Source organism: Hyla sarda, chromosome 5 (genome assembly GCF_029499605.1).
Source record: "Hyla sarda isolate aHylSar1 chromosome 5, aHylSar1.hap1, whole genome shotgun sequence".
NCBI lineage: Eukaryota > Metazoa > Chordata > Amphibia > Anura > Hylidae > Hyla > Hyla sarda.
The window spans coordinates 24,702,991-24,724,138 of NC_079193.1; the positions used below are offsets into that span (position 1 = coordinate 24,702,991).

General features: G+C 44.8%; 2 protein-coding genes across 5 annotated transcripts in view; one reads left to right on the top strand and one right to left on the bottom strand.

Moving 5' to 3' along the window:
- The window catches only part of PEX1 (peroxisomal biogenesis factor 1), a 92,064-nt gene that overhangs the window by 65,506 nt on the left and 5,410 nt on the right, over window positions 1-21,148 (bottom strand). For 3 of the 4 annotated variants that reach the window (XM_056519019.1, XM_056519020.1, XM_056519021.1), the window contains 2 exons: window positions 4,852-4,935; window positions 2,244-2,358 (listed from right to left, as the gene is read on the bottom strand). In XM_056519019.1, the coding sequence (XP_056374994.1) occupies window positions 2,244-2,358; window positions 4,852-4,935 (199 nt within the window). Of the gene's footprint in view, window positions 1-2,243; window positions 2,359-4,851; window positions 4,936-11,615; window positions 11,753-21,148 lie in introns of those variants that run through there. The other variant, XM_056519022.1, reaches the window with a different exon arrangement.
- Window positions 11,260-16,403, top strand: LOC130272962 (E3 ubiquitin-protein ligase UHRF1-like). The gene has a single exon (XM_056519023.1). The coding sequence runs from the start codon at window positions 11,548-11,550 to the stop codon at window positions 13,795-13,797; it is 2,250 nt and encodes a 749-aa protein (XP_056374998.1). The 5' UTR covers window positions 11,260-11,547; the 3' UTR covers window positions 13,798-16,403.

The window sequence follows — 21,148 nt, forward strand, 5'->3', positions numbered from 1 at the left end:
GTGAACAGTGTATCAGGACTATCACTCACCTGACTGTTTCATCTAACTCTATGGGGTAGGATTTACTAAAACCAAAATTTTAATAGCAGTTCTTAAAGGGGTACTCCGCTGCTCAGCATTTGGAACAAACTGTTTCAAACACTGTAGCCGGCGCCGGGAGCTCGTGACGTCATAGCCCGCCCCCTCATGACGTCACACCCCGCCCCCTCAATGCAAGACTATGGGAGGGGACGTGACGTCACGAGCTCCCGGCGCCGGCTCCAGCATTTGGAACAGTTTGTTCCATACGCAGCGGAATACCCCTTTAAGTAAACCCCCACCAGTGTGCTATGCACCTGATTTACCAAGATCTTAGGCTTCCCCCTGTGCCTCTCTGCTTAAGAGCTGGTGTAGATTTCGGCTAGAACTTATGTCTGAGTACAGGCATAGGTTTTAGTAAATCCGGCTAGCAAACAGCCCCTTTTTTTGGAAGCCCCACCCACTTTTAAAAAGTTTCACGGGCAGCATAACCCCCTCCATAAATTGGGGTTTGCATAGAAATCTGCAACTTTTATGCTTGAATGCAGACATAAATGTATAACTCCCCCCCCCCCCCTTAGTAATTTTTAACCATCTGTGTTCTGTGTCTAATTTTTGCCTCTGTATCTATAAAATGAACTGCACTTTTATTAATTTGGAGTGTGCCTTCTTGCCATTTGCAAACCTTTTTTGTATGGTAGTATATGACTTAAGCATGCAGTGATTGTTGCATCATCATCATCTTGGTAGCAGCCCTCCAAACCCTATCTGCTCTTTAGTTATTTCAGATAGATAGATAGATAGATAGAAAAATAGATAGATATGAAATAGAGACATATGAGATAGATAGATATGAGATAGATATGAGACAGATATGAGATAAATAGATATGAGATAGATAGATAGATAGATATGAGATAGATAGATAGATAGATAGATAGATAGGGGATAGATATGAGATAGATATGAGATAGTTATGAGATAGATAGACAGATATGAGATAGATAGATAGGAGATAGATAGGAGATAGATATGAGATAGATATGAGATAAATAGATATGAGATAGATAGATAGATAGATAGGAGATAGATAGGAGATAGATAGATAGATAGATAGATATGAGATAGATAGATAGGAGATAGATAGATAGAAAGGAGATAGATAGGAGATAGATAGATAGATAGATAGATAGATAGGGGATAGATAGATATGAGATAGATAGATATGAGATAGATATGAGATAGATATGAGATAGATAGATAGATATGAGATAGATAGATATGAGATAGATAGATATGAGATAGAAGATAGATAGATAGATAGATATGAGATAGATAGATAGATATGAGATAGATAGATGATAGATAGGAGATAGATAGATATGAGATAGATAGGAGATTGAAGATAGATAGATAGATAGATATGAGATAGATAGATATGAGATAGATAGATAGATAGATAGATGATAGATATGAGATAGATAGATAGATAGATATATAGATAGATATGAGATAGATAGATATGAGATAGATAGATAGATATTAGATAGATAGATAGATATGAGATAGATATGAGATAGGTAGATAGATAGATAGATAGACAATATTCAATTTAGGTTTTCTGTTTTTGCCACAAAAAGAGAATCTGAGAGGCTGTTCCCACACTAAGCCCAACATACTGGGTTACAGCTATTGTGCGGGAGAACAGCTCTTACAAACAAAGTTGCCGCTTTCATTAATCTGTTTAGTTTTTTTAATTGTGGCTGGTTTTTTACTCATTCCTATTGCACTGCTGTGCGCAATGGAGGTGGGGAACCAGCTTGCCGAGCTCCCCTGCCTTCTCAATATGCACTGCCCGGCTGCCCCTATGATGAATATGCAAAAGCCTGCTGGGTTGAGCACTCTCCTCTCTGAGGGGAGGGGCAGGCTGGGCAGTGAATATTGAGGAGGCAGGGGAGCTCGGCTAGGCGGTTCCCTGCCTCCATTGTGCACAGCAGCGCAATAGGAATGAATAAAAAATCAACCTTAACCCAGAATGTACTAAACAGATTAATGTAAGTGACGATTTTTTTTAAATGCTGCTCATCCACACTATAACAGAGTGTATTGGGTTTAGTGTGGGTGAACACCCTGTCCGTTTCTCTTTAATAATAAGCATTTGTCACTGGAGAGTCTCTTTACATATATATATTCAAAGTTCACATACTATTAGCACAGATACTCACCTATCTGAATGTAGATACACGTGCGCAGGTCCACCCACACTGGAAAAACAGCTTTGGGATACACTATTCGGATCTGGTCGAGAAGGTGCATTTCAAGGGCGGACGCATGCAGCTCCTGTTATTACAATGGTTCAATAACATTATATTGATGTATAATACATTTGACCTGACTTTAAAGATTGACTTTGCAATTGTGGTTGTGAGAGTCCTAAGGGACTAATAATCTCCTTATTACTGAGACAAATATAGGCTGTGGCAGGAACTATATATGAAGCTGAAGAGCTGCCATCGTATGTATTTATTCCTCCTGTATGATATATTAAAAAGGTCTCTGTACTTAAAGGGGTATTACAAGGGGAAAAAAATGCTTTTTTTTATATCAACTGGCTCCAGAAAGTTAAACAGATTTGTAAATTACTTCTATGAAAAAATCTTAATCCTTTCAATAATTATCAGCTGCTGAAGTTGAGTTGTTCTTTTCTGTCTGGCAACAGTGCTCTCTGCTGACATCTCTGCTTGTCTCGGGAACTGCACAGAGTAGAAGAGGTTTGCTATGGGGATTTACTCCTACTCTGGACAGTTCCTGACATGGACAGAGGTGTCAGAAGAGAGCACTGTGGGGATTTTCTTCTAAACTGGGCGGTTCCCGAGACAGGTGCCATCAGAGAGTACTTAGAAAGAGAATAACAACTCAACTTCATCAGCTCATAAGTACTGAAAGGATTAAGATTTTTTAATAGAAGTAATTTACAAATCTGTTTAACTTTCTGGAGCCAGTCGATATATATATATATATATATATAAAAAAAAAAAAGTTTTTCCTGGACAACCCCTTTAAAATGGAGCCACAAAGACTGGAAATAAGACAGTGTACAAGTTTTTAATATATTCTCCATACTTATTCAGCCTCATGACACTAATTGCAAAGCTTATTGGGGGCAAACAGGACTGTGTAGGGACACTCCTTCATGCCTCTACAAAGGGGTGCTCCAAAGGATTTTTGAGAATTGATAAAGTTGGGCTTCCCATTAAAGGGGTATTCCGCCCCTAGACATTTTATCCCCTATCCAAAGGATAGGGGATAAGATGTCAGATCGCCGTGGTCCCGCTGATGGGGACCCCCGGGATCCCCGCTGCGGCACCGCGCTATCATTACAGCACAGAGCGAGTTCGCTCTGTGCGTAATGACGGGCGATACAGGGGACGGAGCCGCGTGACGTCATAGCGCCGCCCCTCGTGACATCACGGCCCGTCCCCCATCAATGCAAGTCTATGGGAGGGGGCGTGACGATCGCCACACCCCCTCCCATAGACTTGTATTGAAAGGGGTGGGCCGTGACATCACGAGGGGCGGAGCCGTGACGTAACGATGCTCCGGCCCCTGTACCGCCCATCATTACGTGCAGAGCGATCTCGCTCTGTGCTGTAATGATAGCGCGGTGCCGCAGCAGGGATCCCAGGGGTCCCCAGCAGTGGGACCGTGGCGATCTGACATCTTATCCCCTATCCTTTGGATAGGGGATAAAATGTCTAGGGGCGGAGTACCCCTTTAAGTAAGTACAGTTAAAATGGAAAACTCAATTATTCTAAACTAGAATTCATTTTATTTTTTGTAATTTGTAATCTGAAAAAGAGGATATATCGCTAAATATCGATTACTTATTTAAATTGATTTCAATGATTGCCACTGATTATTGGGAATGTGATGGGACCATATGAGCTGTTGAAAGGAATAATTCCAGTGTGGATGAAGAGAAAAGCAGAGTCCCATTTATTCAGTAAAAGTCCGGAGACACAAGGTGAACATGAAGTAACGCGTTTCAGGCGATCCCGCCCTTAAGGGCGGGATCGCCTGAGACGTGTTACTTCATGTTCAACTTGTGTCTCCGGATTTTTACTGAATAAACGGGACTCTGCTTTTCACTTCATCCACGCTGGCATTCTTCCTTTCTATTGTTTTGTACTTCTGGTGCTGCCATACACCTGCCACGCAGTGGATGGGACCTACCTATGGTGAGCTGACCTACCTATCCTACTTGTTCATATCAGCTGATGTTATAGGATGTGTTCTGTGATTTTAGCTGGCATTGGCATGAAAGGATAAAATTATTATATTATTTGCAAAACAAGGTCCCGTCCCTACCATGTGCTATTTAGAAAACTGTTTTTCTTTATTGTCGAGAAGATTTGGCCCTTTTCAGGCCCTAGGGCCTAGTAACAATTGCCACCACTGCACCTCCTATAGTTAGGCTGCATTCACACCTCGTTTATCAGCCTACGGTTGCCGGATCCGGCTGGGGGATGGGAAAACCGGGCGCTCCCGTACCCCAGCCGGACCGGCGCTGAAATTCATTTTTTCTAATGAATCAAACGGTGACACCGGTCGGCTCATTTTTGACCCGTACTCCGGTCGGCTCATTAGAGTAAATGGATTTCAGCGCCGGTCCGGCTGGGGTACGGGAGAGCCGTTTTCCCATCCCCCAGCCGGATCCAGCAACTTTAGGCTGAAAACGAGGTGTGAATGCAGCCTTACTCCCCCAGTGTATGCTGGAACTGATGTCACGTGCAGCGTCATTTACATGCTGTAAAAACAATATTAATATTTTACCAGTATTTCCCAGTCATCGGCAGACAGTGGTTCAACTGTGACTTCCTTACACGATGGGACATTACTGCACGGTTTAAGGAACACCTGCAAAGGAAAGGAAAAAAACTAAATAAGCTAAAACATTTCTTAACAGAAATCCCACATTAAAGTGACATCTGGGACTCCTTTGAGAAATAGGAGGGACCCTCTGATATTGGCAGAAAAGTAGCTACACAGTTTGTTGCCAAAATCAGTGGTTTCTAAACTGAGACTCCTTAGATATTGCAAAACTACAACTCCTAACATGCCCTGGAGTAGTCATGCACCAGTGCTTGGTAGAAAGCCATCGCCTCAAGTGACCCCCTCTTCACCAAATCTGGGACACAGTCCTCCTCTTTCTTGTATCTATGTTTGTTCATACGTGGGGCGCACCATTTAAATGGTGTGCCCCACGTATGAACAAACAGATTCAATGGCCCAGATTTATCAAATTGTGAGAGAGAAGAAAAAAATTAAAAAATTTAAAAAAAAAAGAGTGATTTTCCCACAACAACCAATCACAGCTCAGCATTCACTTTACCAGAACTCGTTAGCTGACCTGTCATTGATTGTTGTGGGAAAAACACTCTATTTTTTCTCCCACCCAGTTAAATCTGGGCCAATATTTCTATTAAGTACCTCCAAACCAGGGCCGACAATACTATGGGACCCATTAGTCCCAGGTGGCACTTTTGAGGGGCGGCACTTTGCAGCCCCCCTTTTTTTTGTGCCTCCTAGGTTCATGGTAGGGCCACCCTGCCACTGCTGCTCACTGTTCTAAAGCAGCCGTGGCACATAATAGCACAGCAGACACTTTAGACAGCGAGTCTGCGGCCATCCGACCCGGGTATGACGAGGGACGTTGGGCAAGTGAGGTCCTTACGCAGACCCGCGCAGGAAGACGTCTGTAACATCACTCGTCAGGCCACCGCAAGCGCGAGGAGAAGCGCTGCGCAGGCCAGGTAAGTGTGTGTCTGTGTGTGGGTTGGGGGGGGGGGCTATGCTACCTAATGTGGGGAAACTATGCTACCTAATGTGGGGAATCTATGCTACCTAATGCGGGGAATCTATGCTACCTAATGTGGGGAATATATGCTACCTAATGTGGGGAATGTATGCTACCTAATGTGGGGAATGTATGCTACCTAATGTGGGGGAATCTATGCTACCTAATGTGGGGGAATCTATGCTACCTAATGTGGGGAATCTATGCTACCTAATGTGGGGAAACTGTGCTACCTAATGTGGGGAATGTGCTACCTTATGTGGGGAAACTATGCTGCCTAATGTGGGGAAACTATGCTACCTAATGTGGGGAAACTGCTATTTAATGTGGGGAAACTATGCTACCTAATGTGGGGAAACTATGCTACCTAATGTAGGGAAACTATGCTACGTAATGTGAGAAACTATACTACCTAATGTTGGGAATCTATGCTACATAATGTGGTGATACTGCTAACTAATGTGGGGAAACTAAGCTACCTAATGTGGGGAAACTATGCTACCTAATGTGGGGAAACTATGCTACCTAATGTGGGAAAACTGTGCTACCTAATGTGGGGGAACTGCTGCCTACCTAATGATGTAAATTAATGTGAGTTGCAGTGCAATTTATGGCAAAGTATTATGATTATTTTTTTTTTTTTTTGGGTGGGGGCAGCAGTTCACTCTTGGACCCAGGCAGCACAATGTCTTTGGCCGGCCCTTCTCCAAACAGTACTTTGTCTTAATTTGTGTGCCCTTGAAAGCATATCTGAAGACTGTCTAAATCAGTTCCTACGGTTGATCAGTAGAGAGTCCTTAGATCTTCCTTAGATAGCCCTTGGATATTCAAATTGAAAAACCTCTGGCTGAAGTAATGAAAAAAAATTCTATATCGAACTGGTGCTATTATTCTCTTTTTATACATATTTTTTAATTGCATTATTCATGTGGATTTAATGATGTTATGTCACTATCTACCTTTACTATTTTATTCAAGTCGGATGAAGGGGCCGGTCTGGCCTGGTATAACTTTCCGCTCCATTCTCTGGTTTGTGGCAGCGCTTATTTACCCTGAAAACCACTGCACTGGTGTGTCTCATCCACATGTAAATTGCGTTCAGGCAAACATGGAAAGAGCAGCAGAATTTTGGGGTAACAACCCCTATGGTGACTGACTGTGGATTCTGCCTTTTAAGCATTGTGTCTCAGGATTGCACTTTCCTGTCACACCCTAGCTCCCCGAGCATAGTTTTACCTCCTATCCTTCACTATGGAGCACTTGTGTTTGTGTTCACAAACTTTATATACACCAGGCCTCAGTGACTTTATACACCAGGCCTTAGTGACTTTATACACCGTATACACCAGGCCTTAGTGACTTTATACACCGTATACCCCAGGCCTCAGTGACTTTATACACTGTATACACCAGGCCTCAGTGACTTTATACACCGTATACACCAGGCCTTAGTGACTTTATACACCGTATACCCCAGGCCTCAGTGACTTCATACACCGTATACACCAGGCCTCAGTGACTTCATACACCAGGCCTCAGTGGCTTTATACAGAGTATACACCAGGCCTTAGTGACTTTATACACCGTATAGACCAGGCCTTAGTGACTTTATACACCGTATACCCCAGGCCTCAGTGACTTTATACACCTTAGTGACTTTATACATCGTATACCCCAGGCCTCAGTGACTTTATACACCTTAGTGACTTTATACATCGTATACACCAGGCCTCAGTGACTTCATACACCAGGCCTCAGTGGCTTTATACAGCGTATACACCAGGCCTTAGTGACTTTATACACCGTATACACCAGGCCTTAGTGACTTTATACACCAGGCCTCAGTAATATTTATACACCGTATACACCAGGCCTTAGTGACTTTATACACCAGGCCTTAGTGACTTTATACACCGTATACACAAGGCCTCAGTAATATTTATACACTGTATACACCAGGCCTTAGTGACTTTATACACCGTATACACCAGTCCTCAGTAATATTTATACACTGTATACACCAGGCCTTAGTGACTTTATACACTGTATACACAAGGCCTCAGTAATATTTATACACCGTATACACCAGTCCTTAGTGGCTTTATACACCCGGCATTAGTGGCTTTATACACTGTATACACAAGGCCTCAGTAATATTTATACACTGTATATACCAGGCCTCAGTGACTTTATACACCAGGCCTTAGTGGCTTTATACACTAGGCCTTAGTGGCTTTAGGCCCCTTTCACACTACAAAATGACTCCGTTTTAAAGATCCGTTCGAAGTTACGTCTGAAAATCGGCTGTAAAACGGCAGTTACAAAATCCTATACGTCCGTTAGAAAATCCCATTATAGTCTATGGGATTTTTACATTATCCTTTTTAACCCGTCATTTCATTTTATTAACGCCGTTATTTTGTGACGGAAGATAGTAACGGGAGAAATAGTGCATGCATTTATACACTGTATACACCACTGTATACAGTGACTTTATACACCAGGCTTCAGTGACTTTATACACTGTATACACCAGACCACAGTGACTTCATACACTGTATACACCAGGCCTCAGTGACTTTATACACTGTATACACAAGGCTTCAGTAATATTTATACACTGCATACACCAGGCCTCAGTGACTTTATACACCATATACACCGACCACAGTAACTTTATACACCAGGCCCTTATATACACTTTATATGACAGGCCTCAGTGCCTTCATTTACCATACACACCATCACTCAGTGACGTTATACACCGAACAGACCTAAACCTCAGTGACTTTATTCACTGTATACAGCAGACTTCAGTGATATTTATACACTAAACCTCGGTGACTTTATATAATGTATATAACAGGCCTCAGTAGCTTTATTCACCATATACACCAGACCTCAGTGACTTTATACACCAAGCCTCAGTGACTTTATACACCAAGCCTCAGTGACTTTATACCCACTTTCCCCAGGTTATTAGTGACTTTATACACTGTACACACCAGGCCTTAATGCCTGGGGTATGTATTAGTCTACAGGATCTTTTCTAGGGTCTGTACCTGTTTAGGGGGTTGTATTCATTTTCAGGAGTAACAAGGGGCAAGGTCATATGCATCAGGACATGATATGAGTTAGGGATAGGAGGACAGGATAGGAGGTTGGGACAGGAGGACGGGCTAGGGGGTCAGAATAGGAGGTTGGGATATAAGGGAGGGATATGAGGTCCAAACCTGAGGTTGGGATATGAGAACAAAAAATGAGGTCTGTATATGAGCTTGGAATATGAGAGTGGGATACGAGGACGAGATATGAGGATGGGATATGAAGACGAGATATGAGGATGAGATATGAGGACAGGATAGGAGGACAGGATATGAGGATGAGATATGAGGACAGGATATGAGGACGAGATATGAGGACGAGATATGAGGATGAGATATGAGGACAGGATATGAGGATGGGATATGAAGATGAGATATGAGGATGGGATATGAAGACGAGATATGAGGATGGGATATGAAGACGAGATATGAGGATGGGATATGAAGACGAGATATGAGGACAGGATATGAGGATGGGATATAAGGTTGAGATATGAGGACAGGATATGAAGACAAGAACGTCATTGTTGCCAACCACAAGGTTTAGGTAGGAAGACCAGACAACAGAGTACTCTACTAGTAGGTTATAAAACTCTGTGTGAATATAAAAAGACAAAAAGACAGGTGCGCTCCTAGTGCAGACAGGTGCGCTCCTAGTGTAGGGTTAACAGAGTATCTTTATTTGCAACTCTGTTGCAAGTAGAGATACTCTGTTAACCCTACATGGACTGCTGCCTATGTATGTCCTAGGACAGTGGTCGGCAAGCTGCGGCTCGCGAGCCACATGCGGCTCTTCACACACTTTAATGTGGCTCCATGGTGGAGCGGGAGATGTCAGCTGTCCCGCTCCACCACTCCGTCACCTTTCTCACACGCTCCGGGCTGCGGCTGCTCCGTTCTTGAAGTGTCAGTGACAGCCGCAGGGACGCCATCCACGGCAGGCCGGCGCGATGACATCACATTATCGCGCCGGCGCCTGGAAATCACATCCCTGCGGCTGTTACTGACACTTCAAGAACGGAGCAGCCGCAGCGTGTGAGAAAGGTGACGGGTGTGAGAAGGGGGGGAAGCAAATAAGTGAGGGGCACATGTCAGGGGGGGCATTATATATGAGGGGCACATGGCAGAGGGGCATTATATGTGGGGGCAAATGACAGGACCCCCCCCCTGTCATGTGCCCCTTATATATAATGCCCTCTGTCCTGTGCCCCTCAGATATAATGTCCCATGTCCTGTGCCTCTTGCATATAATGTACCCTGAGGGGCACATGATAGGGGGGCATTATATGTGAGGGGCACATGTCAGGGGGCATTATATGTGGGGGCACATGACAGGGGGCATTATAAGTAAGGGGCACATGTCAGGGGGCATTATATATGAGGGGCACAGGGCAGGGGGGGCATTATATGTGGGGGTAAATGACAGGACCCCCCCCCCTGTCATGTGCCCATATAATGCCCCCTGTCATGTGCCCCTTATATATAATGCCCCATGTCCTGTGCCCCTCGCATATAATGCACCCTGAGGGGCACATGACAGGGGGGCATTATATGTGAGGGGCACATGTCAGGGGGGCATTATATCTGGGGCACAGGACATGGGGTATTATATATAAGGGGCACATGTCAGGGGGGCATTATATATGAGGGGCAAATGTCAGGGGGGCATTATATGTGGGGGCAAATGACAGGACCCCCCCATCATGTGCCCATATAATGCCCTCCTGTCATGTGCCCCTTATATATAATGCCCTCCTGTCATGTGCCCCTTATATATAATGCCCTCCTGTCATGTGCCCCTTATATATAATGCCCTCCTGACATGTGCCCCTCACTTATAATGCCCTGTCATGTGCCCCTCAATAAAAACTTATTGAAACTAAAAACAGTGTACCATCCTATGTATTTTCGGTTTTAAAAATGTGGCTCTCAAAATAAATTTCAATCGTGGTTTTGGCGAGATTTGGCTCAGTTGAAAAAAAAGGTTGCCCACCCCTGACCTAGGAGGAGAAGCGCCCGATGGTAATTCCTATTTTTCCTGGATTATATCCACCACTGCTCATAAAACTCTGTGTGACATTCTTATTACATCACTTCTCACAAGCCTGTATGTCAGTCAGTCTATTTATGGTGGCTGTATTTTAGTTTTCCTCAGATAGAGTCGTTTTTATGCCTCCATATTTATTAACCAAAGTTTTTTTTTTTTTGTAAAATACAACAGAGGACTATCCCTATTTATAACAGGAGCAGACACCACACGATAACTGAATATTCCTTTATTATGTATGAATGTGTTTAGACATTATTACTGTATGAACGGAGACATAGCGCTGACTTATACCGAGCACTGTAGCCATAACAACAGTGACAGCGGGCGGGAACGTGACGTCAGCGTGAGGGGGAGACGCTGCGTGGCCATAAGCTCCACCCCGCTGTCCGCGCTCCGACCAATCAGCGGCGGGCGGGTCAGACTCCCGCCAACGTACGAACGGCGCAGTGTGAGGAGAGCGCGGGTTCCGCTCACGTTAAGCTTTACCGGACCGCTACAGCAATACAGCCGCCGCCATCATGTGGATCCAGGTGCGCACCATGGACGGCCGGGACACTCACCGCATTGACTCCCTGTCTAAGCTGACCAAGGTGGAGGAGCTGCGGGAGCGCATCCAGGAGGTGTTCGGGGTCCAGCAGGACCGGCAGCGGCTCTTCTACCGGGGGAAGCAGATGGAGGACGGGCACACGCTCTTCGATTACAGCGTCGGCCTCAATGACATCGTGCAGCTGCTGGTGCGCCAGCTCCCCCCGGCCCCGGTCACCCCGGAAGACACCGACGAGGCCGCCATGTTCGAGAAGGAGCCGGAGCCCGAGGAGCCGCCCGCAGAACCCTCCGTCCTCGGGCTGTACACGGTGAAGGAGCTGGTGGACGCCCGGGACCTGCACATGGGCGCCTGGTTCGAGGCGGAGGTGGTCAGCGTGAGCCGGGGGAGCACCGGCGATGACGTCATTTACCATATAAGGTATGAGGACTATCCTGAAGAGGGCATAGTGCAGCTGACCGGGAAGGACGTGAGACCCCGGGCCAGGACCAAGCTATCCTGGGGGGAGCTGAAGGCTGGACTGGTGGTCATGCTCAACTACAACCCGGATGAGCCCACAGAGCGGGGGTACTGGTACGACGCCGAGATCCTGCGCAAGAAAGACGGCAAGGTCAGGAAGGAGCTCTACACCAAACTGTTACCGGGGGGCACCAGAGACCCCATAAATGACTGCAAAATCCTGTTTGTCGATGAGGTGTTCAAAATCGAGAAGCCCAGTAGTACAGCGATCCCACCCGAACCCACGGCGCCTGAAGAAACACCCCAAAAGCCCAAGACCGGTCCACAATGCAGACTCTGCAAGGATGACCCCAAAACCAAGTGCCGCATGTGTGCCTGTCACGTCTGTGGGGGCAAACAGGACCCTGAGAAGCAGCTGCTGTGCGATGAATGTGACAAGGCTTTCCATATCTACTGTCTGGACCCACCACTATCCGCCCTGCCCGATGTCGACGACTGGTACTGCCCTGACTGTAGGAATGATACCAGCGAGGTGGTGCTGGCTGGCGAAAAGCTAAAGGAGAGTAAGAAGAAATCCAAGATGGCGTCTGCTAGTTCATCCTCTCAGAGAGACTGGGGTAAAGGCATGGCGTGTGTTGGGCGCTCCAGAGAATGCACAATTGTCCCGCCCAATCACTATGGGCCCATACCCGGTGTACCTGTTGGTACCATGTGGAAGTTCAGGGTGCAGGTCAGCGAGGCAGGGGTGCACAGGCCTCATGTGGCCGGCATCCATGGAAGAAGCAATGATGGCTCCTATTCTCTGGTCCTGGCAGGGGGCTATGAGGATGATGCTGATGACGGGACTGAGTTTACATACACAGGTAGCGGAGGTCGGGACCTTACGGGCAACAAGAGAACTGCCGAGCAATCATGTGACCAGAAACTCAGCAACATGAACCGGGCCCTGGCCCTTAACTGTAGCGCTCCCCTCAACGACAAGGAAGGAGCTGAGGCTAAAGACTGGAGAGCAGGTAAACCAGTGCGTGTGGTGCGCAATGCAAAAGGGCGCAAACACAGCGAATATGCCCCAGAGGAAGGTAACCGTTACGATGGAATCTACAAGGTGGTGAAATACTGGCATGAGAAAGGCAAATCCGGGTTCAAGATCTGGCGCTATCTGCTGAGAAGAGATGACGAAGAGCCGGCACCGTGGAGCAAGGAAGGCAAAGAACGTTGTAAAAAGCTGGGTCTCACCATGCAGTACCCCGAGGGTTACTTAGAATCTGTCGCCAACAAAGAGCGAGAGAAAGAGAACATAGATTCGGATGAACTGGAGACTCCAGCCAAAGGCAAAAGAAAAAGGAAATCTGTCATTGAGGATGATGATGACGATGAAGAATCTGCAGAGGGAACACCTAAGAAAACTAAAACCGAGCTTATGTACGATCTGACCCTGGCGCAAAAAGAGCTGATCGAGAAAGACGAACTGAACGTCAAGCTGTGGAATGAGGTGCTGACGCATCTCAATGAAGGGCCGAGGTTTATCAACAAGGTGGAGGAGACCTTCCTGTGTATCTGCTGCCAGGAGGTGGTGTACGAGCCCATCACCACGGAGTGCCTCCACAACATCTGTAAGAGCTGCCTGGACCGCTCCTTCAAGGCTGCCGTCTACAACTGTCCGGCCTGCAGGCACGACCTGGGCAAGAACTACAACATGCAGGTGAACAAGCCGCTGCAGAGCCTCCTGGTCCAGCTCTTCCCTGGCTACGAGAGGGGGCGGTAAATCATCTGTGCATGTTGCTCTTATAGCTCTTATTTTCCTGAGGAACCCCCCCCCCACACACACAAAAGCCTTAGTTACCATCACTCATATGTTCCCTTCTTCAATCAGAAACTGCCCTTTTTGTCAATACCTGTGTTCCAAGGCCTCAATAGACGTTGCAACCCACCACCTCTTCACTGACTAGCACGCTCTAGGTATATGTGGACAAGAGGCTGTTGTCTCTGCAGTTCAACAGATCTGGGATATGGGCATCAAATGTGGATCTTAAAACCAAGTCTTCTCTGTTCGCAGGGATTATATATCTGTTGCATTTTATTAAAAAGGAGCCGAGGGTTGCAAAAGTATTGTTGCTTATTGAAACAGCACCACAACAGGATGGGTGTGGTAGTGCAACTTGGTTCCATTTAATAAAAGCTAAACTGCCATAATACGGACAACCTGTGGACAGATGTGACACTGACTGTTCTTGGAAGTAAGCGGTCATTATTTAATGCTTTACACGAGCTTTAAGGCCATGTTCACATGGCGTAACGTGCGGAAAGTCTGCCCGGAAAACAGACTGACACAATGCACATTTGAAAGTCCAGTTGGCGTTCGGACAGTGCAGCAGAGTCGCATTAAAATCAGTGGCACTCTAGCAGCAGGACATTCCGCCATGTGAACATGCCCTAACTCGTCCATATCCTAAGAGGTGTATTAGAAGATTCAAATACTTCTAGTGCTGCTAGAAACTTGATTCATATTAGAAATTCTTCCTGATTTGCAGGGATCATTGTCTAGTTCAGTGTTTCACCAACTTGTGGCTCTCCAGCTGTCGCAGAGCGAAAAGAACAGAGTAGAAAAGTAATGTAATGTCCAACTCGACTCGCAGTTCTCTTACAGGAAGGCTGTCAATCATTGAATGAGACCACTCGCTGGACTCCTAACCTCAGAAGGAGTAGAGACCAATAGACTGCAATATCTTTCTTGGCTATGGAAGAACCTACTCCTCTTGATGCATGTTGCCTGCAGATCAGACCGGATTACGTAATGCAGAAAAGATAGAAGAAAATCCCTCTCTAGGCGCTACTTCTCCAAATGGAATCACACAGAAGATGATCTAGTAAAGTTGTTCTTTATTTACCAATAACGTGTTTCGGGTATACACCCTTCCTCAAACTGGCACCAATCTGAGGAAGGGTGTATACATGAAACATGTCATTGGTAAACAACTTCTTTACTATATATCTTCTGTGTGATTCCATTTGGAGAAGTAGCGCCTAGAGAGGGATTTTCTTCTCTTATCTGCTTCACTCGGGGACGGACCAAGGCCTGTACCCACTGTTTCGGTGATATGCGCATATGTATTACGCTCCAGGTGAGCATAATACTAGCTTTTCATAGCTTTGGAATACTGGAATAACGCACTAGGCGCTCCATGTGGTTTTCTTTTTGATTTGTCTTCATTTTCTACTAGGTTTATGTAATGTCATATGTTTGAATTACTAGAAAACCTATTTATCGGTATTCTGGCACTGTAGGGAAAAAAATATTTCCATGGCCATGCTAAAAAAAAAACTTGCCACCTACCCCTAGTTTTACCGCAGATCTGGTTCTTCTGGTCAGTCATTTTGTCTTTTACCTGATTTTGAAATTAGTGCTTTGAGCAGGACCTTCCTGTTGAGCCAATCACTAGCCACAGCAGTTCCTGTCTCAGCCAGTAAATGGCTGAGTGGGAAGGGCCTGCTTTAGGTGCTTATCTTAGAAGCAGGTTTAAGTGATCGGGAAGGGTGTCCAGGGGTTTTTCTACAGTGCCAGAATACACCTTTTATGGTGTATTCACACGTAGATTTAATGTAAACGAAATTACTGAACACAGTTTCAAATCTACGCAGAATACTGCACGTGTGAATAGACCCTTAGGGTACGTTCATACAGATCCGCAGCGTATTTTACGCTGCAGATCCCTGACAATGGATCTCTACATTGCCATGAGCAGGCACAGATAGAGGTACAATCTACAGCTACGAGTCGCCATGTGCATGCACAGTATACTCGCACACATCGCGGCTGCTCTCTGCCTAGCTTGGGCCGTGATGTGTGAGAGTAAACTGTGCACAAGCGCAGCGACTTGCACATCGCAGCGTGTCTCCTCGTAGCAGCAGATCGCTTCTAAGAGCAAGCACAATGTAGGGGGCCATTGTTGGCGGATCCGCACCGTAAAATACACTGCAGATCCTTCCTTGTGAACATAACCTTAGAGTATGTTCACACATACAGGATCTGCTGCATATTTTCTTCAGCTGATTTTTCTATCCAGCAAAATCAGCTGCACAAAATATGCAGCAAAAATATCCTGTACTTGTGCACATTCCCTTAGCGTTAGATTTCAGTGTAAACTAAATGACTGAACACAGGATACTGTGTGTATAAATACACCCTTACAGATGTTATACAGCATTAGAAAAACTGCTGATATCTTCCAAAAACAGCGCCACCCGTTGTTGGGTTGTATGTGGTATTGCAGCTCAGTTCCATTGAAGTAAATGGGGCCAAGTTGTAATTTCACACACAATATGAGGACAGGTGGGGTGCTGTTTTTGGAAGGAATTGTTTTTTTTCTATCCCTGCATAACCCCTTTTAAAGGGGTACTCCGCTGCTCAGCGTTTGGAACAAACTGTTCCGAGCGCCAGATCCGGGAGCTCGTGACGTCATAGCCCCGCTTCCTCATGACGTCAAACCCGCCCCCTCAGTGCAAGTCTATGGGAGGGGGTGTGACGGCTGTTACGCCCCCTCCCATAGACTTGCATTGAGGGTGCAGGGTGTGAAGTCATGAGGGAGCGGGGCTATGACATCACGAGCTGCCCGCTCCGGCGTTCAGAACAGTTTGTTCCAAACGCTGAGCAGCGGAGTACCCCTTTAAGGCAGAAGTCAAATGTCACCAAGATTATGTAAGTCATGAATAAGTCTCCCGGACACCCTGTTTAAAAAGAAAAGGCTGGTTCTTGTGGTATACAGTCAGCTAACATTTACTCGGGACATTCTGATAAAGCATCTTCTGTCACAGCCACTTAAGGGCTTTTTCTAAAATTTTTGGGTAGCATATTAGCTGCTGCATATCTTCCTACCTATTGAAGTCAATAGGAAGCAAAATACGGCACATGTGACCCTGTACTTAACCTTGCAATAACCCCAGTGTCTTAATCTAATATCCTGATGTATTGTGTGAATTTATGATACGGTATATATTCTGGTCATTACTGGTTACCATTTATGCATGAGCAGTTGTTTGAGCCACATAGAATACAAAGAGATAATAGATACTTGTCATTTTGTTCCGTTCTTGGCATCTTTGTCTGTACGTTCTGCTTTATCGTTGTCTGTACATTTATATATGTCTGTGGCTTTATCTCTGATCTGAACATTCAGAAGCCGATACATTAATCATTACCAATGTTTCTGAAGTTTGCGTTTATGATAATGTTTAAATAAATGCATACGAGAAAAACAAGATACAAGCTGACTCTATTCTCCATAGAAAGAATGATTATTACTAATATGGCTCACAGATATGTACTAAAAGCCCTATTGTTTGTTGTGGGTCACATGGCAGTCTGAGAACCTATTCTTCATTAGAATCAATTTACTTATTCAAAGTGTTACTGTAATTTAAAGGGGTACTCCGGTGGAATAATTTTTTTTAATATTAAATGATTAAAGTGATGCTAGAAAGTTAGGTTTGTCAATTACTTCTATATAATAATCTTAATCCTCCCAATACCTATCAGCTGCTGTATGATCCACAGTAAATTGTGTAGTTCTTTTCAGTCTGACCACATTGCTCTCTGCTGACACCTCTGTCCATGTCAGGAATGTCCAGAGCAGGAGCAAATCTCCATACGCAAACCTCTCCTGCTTTGGACAGTTCCTGACATGGACAGAGGTGTCAGCAGAGAGCACTGTGGTCAGACTGGAAAGAACTACACACCTTCCTCTGTAGTATACAACAGCTGATAAGTACTGGAAGTGTTAAGGATTTTTTTAATAGAATTAATTTACAAATCTGTTTAACTTTCTGGCACCAGTTAGTTAGAAAAAAAAAAAAAATTCTACCAGAATATACCTTTTAAAGCAACTTTTGACATGTTGCCCAGACATGTCAAAGTTGATATCACCCCGGGTCTCATTCCTGAGACCTGCTGCAATCATAAGATTTTCAGCCGGTGAAGTGTGCAGCAGTGTGCGCCTCACTCCCAGGTGACCCTTTGACTACATAAGTCTATGGAGTTAAATGTCTGATCTGGTGGATCTCATGGTCACAGTAGGTTGCAAAAATGAGAGCCGATGGTATTTGCCACTTTTAACATGTATGGGAAACATCAAAAGTAGTTTTAAATGACAGTAACGTTTTAATGCGGGTCCAGGCACAAAGGGGGTACAGTGCTTTTTCAACAGTGTGTCTCTATGACACATTAGAGAGTAAAAGTAACTTTCACTTGGAAAGCTTTTGACAAGTCACAAGTTTTGAACGGTCTCTGTCTCTTTGAGACCTGCAGCAGGTCTAAGGAGTGAGAACCAGGGGATCTCAACTTTGACACGTCTGGGCAACATGTAAAAAGTTGCTTTAAAAGGGGTACTCTGGTGGGAAAAATTTTTATTTCAGAGGCTGGACCCCCACGATCAGACATCTTATCCCCTATCCTTGGATAGGGGATAAGGTGTCTAGGGGCAGAGTACCCCTTTAATGCCCCAGCTTGCAGTGATCTGTCGAGCTTTTCTTAATGGCCAATAGACTTACAATGGGGCCACAGGTAAGAGGTCGTCATGAAGTGAAGAGCGTTACTGTGTGCTTCTCCCAGTTTCATCCCTGAGACCCCAACAAGTCAAAAATGTTGACTTTTTTTTTTCCCTTGACACACACTTGAAACCTTTTTAATAAGATTTCTTAGGGAGAGATTTATCAAAACTTGTGGAGAGACAGTTGCCCATAGCAACCAATCAGATCACTTTTTTCATTTTTAAAGAGGCCTCTGAAAAATAAAGTAGTGATCTGTTACTATGGGCAACTGGTCAACTTTTCCTCTGCCCAGGAATTTAATCTCCTCCTTGGTGTTTTGGGCTGTAGTTTTACTCGTATTCTTGTTGTAGCTTTGTTCTCACACACTTTTCAGCCATTTACAGCCCAAAACACTGAAAACTTAGCCTTATTCTTATGATGTCAATAGGACCTAAATGGACTCCAGCTTCTGAAGTTTTTCATAACCTGCTGCTGTGAAAAATGTAATCCTTTGGGGAAAGTTATTCACATGTTCTTAAAATAGTGCCACACGTGTCCATGGGTTGTGTGTGGTATTGTAGCTCAGCTCCATTTTCTGCAGTGAACGTTAGCTGCAAAACTGCACATGACCCACGGACAGAAGAAAGTGAAATATTTCCTAGAGAGACGTCAAAAATATTCAAACCCCTCAACAATCAGAAAAATTAGTCGGGATAAGTCTGTGTTAAACGCGTTCACTACTGGCTCTGTTGTAGATTTAAAGGGGTATTCCAGGAATGTTTTCTTATATCAACTGGCTCCAGAAAGTTAAACAGATTTGTAAATTACTTTTATTAAAAAATCTTAATCCTTCCAATAATTATCAGCTGCTGAAGTTGAGTTGTTCATATCTGTCTGGAAACAGTGCTCTCTGCTGACATCTCTGCTTGTCTCGGGAACTGCACAGAGTAGAAGAGGTTTGCTATGGGGATTTACTTCTACTCTGGACAGTTCCCAAGACAGGTGTCATCAGAGAGCACTTAGACAGAAAAGAACAACTCAACTTCAGCAGCTCGTAAGGAAAGGATTAAGATTTTTTAATATAAGTAATTTACAAATCTGGTTAACTTTCTGGAGCAGTTGAGATATATATATATAAATTTTTTTCCCGGAATTAAACAAACTTGCGCTCAGCCACGTACTCTTATCCTGAGTAGAGATGAGCGAAGTTACAGTAATTCGATTCGTCACAAACCTCGCGGATCAGCGGTTGCTGACTTTAGCCTGCATAACATAGTTCAGCATTCAGGTGCTTCCAGCTTTCAAGTCGTCGCGCACGCCGTCCAGCGACGTGATGATGGCGACGGAGAGCGTGGATCCCGGGGAAGAAGACGTCAGGGACAGCGATGGAGCGCCATCCAGGGCAGCGGTGACAGGTCCGGAGCGGCGGGGACACGTGAGTATTACCTCCTATACCAGTGGTCTTCAACCTGCGGACATCCAGATGTTGCAAAACTACAACTCCCAGCATGCCCGGACAGCCAACAGCTGTCCGGGCATGCTGGGAGTTGTAGTTTTGCAACATCTGGAGATCCACAGGTTGAAGATAACTGTTGGGTTCAGAATTTTTTATTTTATTTTTTCTAGATTTTGCACCTATAAAATTAGGTGCGTCTTATATGCCGGTACATCCTATAAAGCGAAAAAATACGGTATCAGCTGCTATGAGCCACAGGAAGTTCTTTTCTTTTTGAATTTCCTTTCTTCCTGACCACAGTGCTCTCTGCTGCCATCTCTGTCCATTTTAGGAACTGTCCAGAGTAGGAGCAAATCCCCATAGAAAACCTATCCTGCTCTGGACAGTTCCTGACATGGACAGAGGTGTCAGCAGAGAGCACTGTGGTCTGGCAGAAAGGAAATTCAAAAAGAAAAGAACTTCCTGTGGATCATAACAGCAGCTGATAAGTACAGGAAGGATTAAGATTTTTAAATAGAAGTAATTTACAAATCTGTTTAACTTTCTGGCACCAGTTGATAAAAAAAAAAAAAAAAAAAGTTTTCCAGGGGAGTACCCCTTTAATCCTGACTATCTAGCGATCAATCATAGTCTGAACCCACTGACACCGACCGATCAGAACTGTTGACATGTCTCTAGGAAATGTTAAGTTTTCTCAAGTGACAGGTACACTTTAGCTGGACCTATAGTGATTGGCTGGGTTGTAAAAATGAGAGAAGCGCAAACTATTCCCAGTTGCCCATAGCAACCAATCAGATCGCTTCTTTAAAGGGATACTCCGGAGGGAAAACAGTTTTCATACCAACCGGTACCAGAAAGTTGTACAGATTTTTTTAATTACTTAAGCGTAATCCTTGCAGTACTTATCAGCTGCTGTATGCTCCACAGGAAGTCGTGTAGTTCTTTCCGGGCTGACCACAGTGCTCTCTGCTGCCACCTCTGTCCATATCGGAAATTGTCCAGAGTAGAAGCGAATCCCCCATAGCAAACCTCTCCTGGACAATTCCTGACATGGGAAGGAGGCAGAAGCAGAGAGCACTGTGGTCAGACTGGAAAGATCTACACAACTTCCTCTGTAGTATACAGCAGCTGATAAGTA

What these genes read in the sequence shown, in the direction of transcription:
- LOC130272962 (XM_056519023.1), top strand. Translation starts at nt 11,548, where the DNA reads ATGTGGATCCAGGTGCGCACCATGGACGGCCGGGACACTCACCGCATT.